The sequence below is a fragment of the Triticum aestivum genome, chromosome 7D, assembly GCF_018294505.1.
Source record: "Triticum aestivum cultivar Chinese Spring chromosome 7D, IWGSC CS RefSeq v2.1, whole genome shotgun sequence".
Lineage (NCBI taxonomy): Eukaryota > Viridiplantae > Streptophyta > Magnoliopsida > Poales > Poaceae > Triticum > Triticum aestivum.
The window spans coordinates 195,519,846-195,528,693 of record NC_057814.1 but is presented as its reverse complement, the minus strand read 5'-3'; the positions used below and the strand labels follow the sequence as shown (position 1 = coordinate 195,528,693).

Sequence of the window (8,848 nt, the reverse complement as noted above, 5' to 3'; positions counted from 1 at the left end):
AAAGCACAAGAGTGATAGCACAACTAAAAGTGACCAAGGCAACAAACAAAGAATGAACTCACGTCTCCTGGATGAAACCATCAAAATTTGGCGCAACACCCCTATCAAACGTCACGTGTATAGGGGAGGAGGCAAGCAATACCGCCAAACACAGAAGTCGAGGATACTTCAAGCCACGATCCATTTCGCCGTAGAATTGGCACCCGGCCTTCATTTCACCGTAGAATAATTATGTTTCTAACTTATCAGCCGAAAAATAATAATTCCTTCAACAACAAAAATGGCGAAGGCGGTTACAGAGGGGCCTGAAAAGTAAAAACTTGGATACATGACAAGCACTCTACGTCCCTATCCTCGTAAATTTACTTGCACAAGTGGCCACAAGCACCAAATCACATAATCCATGCAACCTTAGCGGCTTAGCCAGTTGCACAAGTGGTCGGTAGCCCCACTGTCATGTTTCATGCATGTGCATACGCCAAATTGCTGGGTCTATAAGAAGAGAAGTCTGGGTCTTTCAAGAAGGAAAGTCTACTTTGCTTCACGAGTATGAAGAGGAAGGGAGGAGACGGAGGGGGGACGGACATGGTGTTCGGCATGAACGATGCGCGGACGAAGGCGAGTGGGAGGACGGAGGTGGAAGATCTGTGCTCCAAGCTGACGTCTCTGCTCCCCCAAGACTATCGGCTGGACGCCTCACAGGTACGTAAAAGATATACACAAATTTTGTGCAAATTCATAGTTAACTAGCATGCGAGAATTCAAACACTGTTGGATTCGTAATCTGCTGGAAAGTTATGCACGGGTGCGATCGCAACCTCCTTTTCTTCTCCTGTTTTAGTTCATGTCTTTCTTGGTATTTCTAAGCTGTCTTTTCTTTTTTCAAGACATGCTGTTGCCTCTCAGTTCGATGATCTAACTATTGTGCGCGTTACATATGTTGCGATTTGTTCTGGTATCCCTTTTAGGAAAAAAAAACTCACGATCGACAAATAGCTTTGTACGCTTCAACAGCCCCCCCCCCCCCCCCCCCCCCCCCCGTAGCTGATTTGTCAGCTAAAACGGCTTCTTGTTTCTGTCAGGGGCGGCCTATACAACTATGGGGAGTTCTTATTGATACACATTACAGCCTGTACATCTAGCGCCATCGTATATGTACATATGAGAAACAAATAAGCTCATAACATAGAGAAAAATAAGTAGACGACTAATGACCTGATGAAATATTGGATCAACTTGACAACTGATGCAAGGTTTCTTTTTAGGTTCTAAGTCCGCTCTGTACATGATAACCCGCCCACATTAGCTACCCCTACTCGGCTACATTTTTCTTTTTTGAGAAATACAGTACGCAAACGCTAACATAAATGTGCATACACTCACTCTTATGAATGCACACACGCACACCCTACCCTGTGAGGGCCTCCAATAGATAGTGCCGGTAAATCTTGAGATTGACAAAGTCATCATAAACACCTCATAGTTGGGGAGACACGTCATCTGCCGTTGAATGAATAGTCCCAAAGAAATAAATCCAGGTAAATATAAGCACCCGTCCAAGCGTAGAACTTAAATCCAGGTAGATTGGTTCCATCACAAGAAACCTAACCAATTGAGTTGCACCCAGTTCAAGACTTTACAAATTACCTAGCGATTTTCCAATGTATATGTATTTTATATACTTCGTTTATGCATTTATTTTTCAAGAATTATTGGGCGTAGGTATGTACTCCCATGTCCCCTTGGGGCTTTGCCCATGCATCTAAGAAAGAACTATTTAAAAAAATTGATGTCCCTTGTCCATAACTAGATTATGCACAATGATTTGTGTCTTTCTTTTTGCGAATGCGCAATGATTTGTGTCTATTGGTGGGCCTACTGTAAATTTCTTGAGCTCAGATGATTAGCATCCACACAGCACAAACCAATGGACACTACAACTACAGTGGAAAACTCAACGAATTACCCCAAAAGGGGAAAGCATCAGAAAGACTTACTGCCTTTTTTTAGCATAGATAGACAGAAAGCTTGTTGTAGAAGATATAATTTGTGGAGTAATATTACCTTGATAGGAAATGGAACAACTGATTTTAAGTTGCTGGAAAAGGGCCTGCATGACCGGTTGATCATTAGTCTTTTTTTAGGTAATAAGTCGGCAACATGTCTATCCAAGCCAGCCATGTCTTGGCTTGATTCTAGCTTGTGATTTTGGTGCATGATCCCGTGAATATACATAGTGTAATGTGAGGCATATGGGGTATACATCTTTATTTAAACAGGAGTCCAAAGGCCTCGATATGCTCCCTTCGTTTCATAATGTAGTCCGTATAGATTTTCTTAAAAGCCAAACTGATCAAACATTGACTGAGTTTACAGAGATAACTATTTATACATGAAAATATAATCGATAATATATCCGATGATATGCATTCAGCATTTTAAAAGTACATATTTTTGTCTATAAACATGATCAAAGTTTGTAATGTTTGACTTTTGGAAAAATCTATGTGCACTATATTATGAAACTGAGAGAGTACTAGATTGTCCAAAAAAAAACCCTGAGAGAGTAATAATTAGAAAGAACTGTCGTCTAACGCATATGAATATCTTGGGGGAGAAAACATGGACCGGTTCATGTTTTGTGCTTATGCAAGTGTGGTGTTCATGTGTTTGTACTTGAGAAAAGAACATAAGGCCGGTGTCGTGGTACACGACGTACCTGCACGTACGTCCATGCAGGGGTACAGCACATGATACGCTGCGAATCGGATAGCAAACGGCCATCAGAGGGACCTATCTATCTATCACCCTCGCTGGCGCTATCTATGTCTCACTAGTATACGTACACACGACTGAAGACATCAACGTCTACGTGCCAAGTATATATGCATCGGGAAAGTAACTGGACGCTAGGCAGCAAATCCATCAGGTTATAATTTTATGGACCTGGTGTGGGCAGAACGTGGGTGTACGAACCGGCATAAAGGGATCGATATGGCCCCGAGTGATTAAGAACATACCTAGTTTCAGTATACGTCAAAACCCCATTTTCAACCAAAAAATGGGTACACAGTGCTAATTCACAGGCAGTCTGTGTTTCTAGGGTGTTGTTTAAAAACCATTAAAAAAAAGAGAAAAGTCCACTTTTCATCCCTTAATTCTTCGGTTTGCTCATTTTTGGTCCCTCAACTCTAAAACCGGACAGATTGCACCACGAACTCTCGAAACCAGCCACTTTTCGTCCCTGCGGTGTTTCGCTGCCGAGTCAACCCGGTTTTGACCACGGGACGAACAGTGCACAGATGAACAGTAAAATCGTAAAAAAATAGCAAAAAATCCGAAAAAAAAATTACGTCGGAGATAATCAGGTGCGCAAGGAGCGTGCCAATTTTTGTCATGTTTGGACGTTCGAGGAGCTCGCGGCAAAAATACAAAACTAAATGTACTCCATGATGAACAGTAAATTCAAAAAAATAGCAAAGAAAATCAAAAAAATCTGAAATTTTTTTACGTTGAAGATTCTCAGGTGGGCAAGGTGCATGCAAATTTTCGTGCTGAAATGACATCCGAGGGTTTGAAAACCACATGAAGCGGCGCGCACATGTATGCTTTTTTTTTGTTTTTTTTTGCCACGAGCTCCTCGGATGTCATTTCAACACAAAAGTTTGCATGCGTCTTGTGCACCTGAGAATATTTGATGCCAAAAAAATTCAGATTTTTATAATTTTTTTGCTATTTTTTTGAATTTATTGTTCATCGCCGAGTACATTTAGTTTTTTTGCCGCGAACTCCTTAAACGACCAAACATGAAAAAAAAATTGGCATGCACCTTGCGCACCTGAGTATCTTCGACGTAAAAAAATCAGATTTTTTTGATTTGTTTTGCTATTTTTACGATTTTACTGTTCATCCGTGTACTGTTCATCCGTGCACTGATCATCCCGTGGTCAAAACCTTGTTGACTTGGCGGCCAAACCCCGCCGGGACGAAAATTGGCTGGTTTTGAGAGTTCGTGATGCAATCTCTCCGGTTTTAGAGTGAGCAAACCGAAGAATTAAGGGACGAAAAGTGGACTTTTCTCAAAAAAAACTAGTCCCTGATTTTTCTCTATCTGAATCATGTTAGTCAAGTACTAGGTGAAGATTTTACAGAACTTCTTGCAAGGAATTAACGCAAATTCTAACCAAGATTAATTAGCTCGTCTTTGGGTGACCAGGGTCCGCCGGACATCCCGAGCCAACTGATGCAGGCCACCGCCTACATCGAAGATCTATACGAGAGAGTCGAAAGGCTAAGGCAGATGAGAGATGACAAAACCCAAAGGCGCAGCTGCAGGGTCCCAAACACACAAGGGACAGCTCGGGATGTCACGGTGCAGCTCGGCGGGGCGGCGCATTTCGACGTGAGCTTCACGACGAGCCCCGCGGAGAGACTCGAGATGCACAGGGTGATCCGCCTCATCGAGCAGGATGGACGCATGGAGGTCGTCGAGGCGAGCTGGTGCTTTGTCGACGGTGGCAAGGTTTTCTGCACGATCAAGTGCATGGTAATATATGATCATCGATCACACAGCTTCGGCATGCATGCTTGCTTGCTTTTTGTTCGGTTGATAATCAAATATTGTTCCTGCAAATGACAATGTCTTCACTGTGCGTGTGTGACTGTGATATGCAGGCAGTGAGCTCTGAGGCTGTCTTGGATGCGTCCATGGCGGCGACAAGGCTCGGAAGGTTGCTGACGGACTCACTTGGTGGCCATGGTGTCTAAGTAAATTAATTGGTCAAGTATTAAGCTCGGCTGGAAGATCTGCAGAAGACCAAGAGGATGGCTGGCTGTCTCTGGTTCTTCTTAACGTAAACCTAAATTGTATCTTGGTCCATTGTAATATCATACAGCATGCATGCATAAACACTTTTAATTTTTAAACTACAGCAAGTTGAACCATTGTCCTTGCATGAGCATTTTAAATACCATGGTTTTTTTTTGAAAAAAAAATACCAAGGTCTTATCTGTATGTTAGAATGAAATTTTAAGTTCTTTTGTGCGGAAAAGATTGAACTTCTAAGTTGATGGAAATGGTACAAATAATGGGCATGCACCAGCAGTAAATCAAGCATAAATAAATTAAATTGCAGGCGTTCGAGAAATCCAGAAGTATGATGTCCATAACTCCACATCTGTCTGGACAGGTTGGCCCTAGCCCATGGCAAGAAGTGCGGCAGCCTAGGGCTCGTCAGAAATATGCATATTAAAATAGAGTTATGTCTAACTAACTTTTCTTACTAAAACATGGTTTGCAGAACGTAGCACCAACACTACTACAAATAAAAACGAGCTACCCTGAATTGACATGAATGTCTAAGAAACAACATGTACTTCAAAACCATCTAAGTTGCTACCCTCAACTTTCAACCCCGACTCTCAAACCGGTTTCCGGCCTAGTTTGATTGGTTTTGACTAGTTGACCTGCCCGGTCAGCGTCCACATCAGCTGCCACGTCTCCAGCCCACTTTTTGACCAAAAAAGTGCCTAAAAATAAAAACTTATGTAAAATGAACACTACCACGCTGGTCATTTTGTGAAAAATCAAAAAAATGCCAAGCAGATTAAAAAATACAAGGAAAACGCAATTCAAGATAGCTTTTGGTCAAATTTTGACCAAAAAAATGAAAGTGCCCAGGAAAAATTGAGACAATTCTCTAAAATGAACACTACCATGCTGACCATTCCGGGAAAGTTTGAAACTTTTTTAAACAAATTAAAAACTACAAGAAAAATACATATTCATGACTTTCTTTGGTCAATTTTTTAGAAAAAAAATGAAAGGGTCCACAAAAAAATCTCTAAGCGAACACTACTATGCTAATCATTCTCGGAAAGTTTAAATTTTTTTACCAAACAGATTAAAACTACGAAGATCATTTTCACCAAGTCATAGAAATTAGAAATGTCTTGAAAAATCGTAAAAATTCTACTGTTAGTCAGAGCATCTCCAACAGGCGCGCGAAATTTGCGACGCGCTGGAAAAACCGCAGTTTGGCGCGCGAGAGACCGCGCGGTGCGCTCCAGCGGGCGTGCAAAAAGTTGGCGCGCGAAATAACCGCGCGCGGGGAAAAGCAGCAACACACGCAGTAGTTTGCCGCGCGACGCCCAGCGCGCTGGGTTAAAAGTCGCGCGCCTGCGCCCGCCAACCGCCAGAAACTTCCCTCCCACCACACTTTCTGCCCCCACCTCTTCCAGCGCCACGCCGCCTCCGCGCCTTCTCCCCTTGTCGGTTCCAGAGGCACGCCATGCCGCCGCGCCCCCGGAGCAGCTCGGGCTACCGCGGCGTCCGCCTCCGCTCGTCCGGCGTGTATTACGCGGAGATCCGCTCCGGTGATACACGCCTCGTGCTCGGAACATTCGACAACGCCCATGAGGCCGCTCGTGCGTACGACACGGCGGCGTGGCACCTCGGGCGGCCTCGCTCGCAGATGAATTTCTTCGACACGCGGACGCGCCAGCAGGCGCACGATCTCGTGCCTCCCCCGCGACTAATCAACACGAGGATCGCCGCCTCAAGCGGAAGCGGGAGCGCCGCCTCCACATTGCCGAGGCGGACGAGCACACCATGGCGGTGTGGCGCGAGCGCTCCCCGCTGGATGTCGCTGCCGAGAACGAGTTCTGGGCGCAGAGGAGAGCGGAGCGAGCCGTGCGTCGGGCGGACAAGCGTGCGCGGAAGGAACTGGCGGAAGCCCAGCTCGACAACCCGGCGTCAACCTGGGACAGTGAAGATCCTCGGTGGCTCGACGCGTTTACGTCGTCAGACTACACCACCGAGGAGGACGAGGAGTAGTCTAGCATCGTTTTATCTATTTTTATTTAGCATTGTATTAACTTGTGTGTGGTTTGGGGCTTGAACTATGCCATGAATTTGAACTATGAATGTTTCTGTATGTGTTGTTTCATATTTTTCCAAGCGCCGGTTGGGTGCGCGCTGTGGATTTTACCGCGCCTGATGAAGCGCTACAGTGGCACGCTAAATTTTGCAACGTTTGAAAAAGCAATCACCCTTTTGCACGCGCTAAAACGTTATTTCGACGCTAAAAATAATTTGGTGCGTCGCATGCCTATTGGAGATGCTCTTAGGTGCGTGCTCAAAAGTGACATTCGGCACCGTTGCCATCCGATCCTTGGGTCAAGCAGCGCATGTGTTTCTGAGATGAGGCAGTGTTGACCTTCAGTTAACTGTTGCGCGTCCAGCAACGCTTATCTGATCCAATGGCTGTACTCGCTCAGGTAAAACCCTCCCTCGACGGCCAGGATCTATGCAATACTAAGGCTGCGTTCGGTGCACGGGATTTTCACAGGATTTCTACAGGTCTAATTTCCACGGGAATAAATTCCAGGAAGCCCGTTCGCTTCGCAGGAAGTATTTTGTCTGTTCCACAGGAAAGCGTCGCTAACCTGTACTTTTCACAGGAAAAATAACATCTACTCGTACCAAAGGAAACGCCCGGTGAAAATCCTCCCCTCGCCCCATCACTCTCCCGCCCCATCACTCCCGCGCCCTTCTCCCGCGAGCTTCGCGCGAAATCGACATGGATGACCACCGGTGCAGCATGCCCAACCGGCGGATCCGAGCACCTACTCCTCCTCCTCCACCTCCTCCACCTCATCCGCCCCCTCCCTGTGTCCTTCGAGCTCCACCCCCCGTTCCATCGACACAAGGGTTGGAAGATCTGAAATTTGGGGGAAGTGAGGAGATCTTGCAAGAATTAGGTAATTCGCTTCATACATCTTGCTCTCTCATTCAGAAATCTCAATCTGGTGTTCAATTTATTTATTAGCACAGATCTGTTTCTCTTTGTATAGTGTGGTAATCTGATTAGTTTGATTCGAGTGCTCCAGTGTGCTGGGGCGTTGGTGGTATCATCCCGGGTCCTGGCCTCCCCTTCAGAACGAATTTGGAGACCTGTGATTTGTACTGTACACCCAACCTCACTTCCTGTACTTTTTCCTATTCCTTTGCTCTGCTCTCCTCCAGTCCGAACACAGCCTTAAGGTCTGTTCTAATGTCCTCTAGCTAACTCCACAAACTCTAAAGTTGGAGTCGAGTCGAATGTTTTAGCACCAAGAAGCTGGAGCTGAGAAGCTGCAGCTGACCGTAGTGTAAAAATGCGAAGCTGGGAGCCAGCTCCACCGAATTGAGAAGCTGAGAGTTTGACATATTTACAGAGAATTGCCCCGCCAAAGAAAATGTTTCGTCCTCCTCCTCGTTGAAATAGAACTACACGACTCTTTCTCCCTCGAATCCCTCTCTCATACGCAAGCTGGCTCATTTGGGCTGGTTTCAGATGGCCCATTAAGGCGCTCTAACAGACCACCGATGTCGCCGGCCCATGGTGGCGACGCAAGAAGCCAGCGATGCTACCGAACAGGATTCCTGTCGCTGCGTGGAGCTGGAAGCTACGATAAGAAGTTGGATTCGAGGAGTTTTTGGAGTTTGGAGGACATCCGAACAGGTCCTTAGTTACCATTTAAACTCAGTTAAAGTTGTTAGGGCAACTCCAACGCACCGACGCAAACGGTCGCGGATTTTGTCCACTTTTTGCCGGTATGGGTCGGCGTTTTGGCCTTTGTCCGCCCCTGTCCGCGTTTGAGTTGACAGTGCGCCCAACGCGTCGACGCATTGTCGTCCGTGCACGACCATATTTTTTGCTCTTAGTTTACAAACCAAATAAAATTTTAATTGTCACAAATACATTTGAAAGAAAAATTAGACCATACATCTATTGGTTGCCAATGTGAGCCCACTATGATCAACCAAATCATCTTGTAGTTAAGTGTGAATTTTCCAATCACGCAT

At 45.4% G+C, this 8,848-nt stretch overlaps 1 protein-coding gene across 1 annotated transcript; it reads left to right on the top strand.

Moving 5' to 3' along the window:
- The first annotated feature begins 458 nt into the window (after window positions 1-458).
- LOC123170323 (uncharacterized) lies at window positions 459-4,944 on the top strand. Its single transcript, XM_044588172.1, has 3 exons — window positions 459-702; window positions 4,217-4,546; window positions 4,675-4,944. Exons 1-3 carry the CDS (start codon window positions 550-552, stop codon window positions 4,765-4,767), a joined length of 576 nt encoding a protein of 191 aa, XP_044444107.1. The 5' UTR covers window positions 459-549; the 3' UTR covers window positions 4,768-4,944.
- The last annotated feature ends 3,904 nt before the right edge of the window (window positions 4,945-8,848 follow it).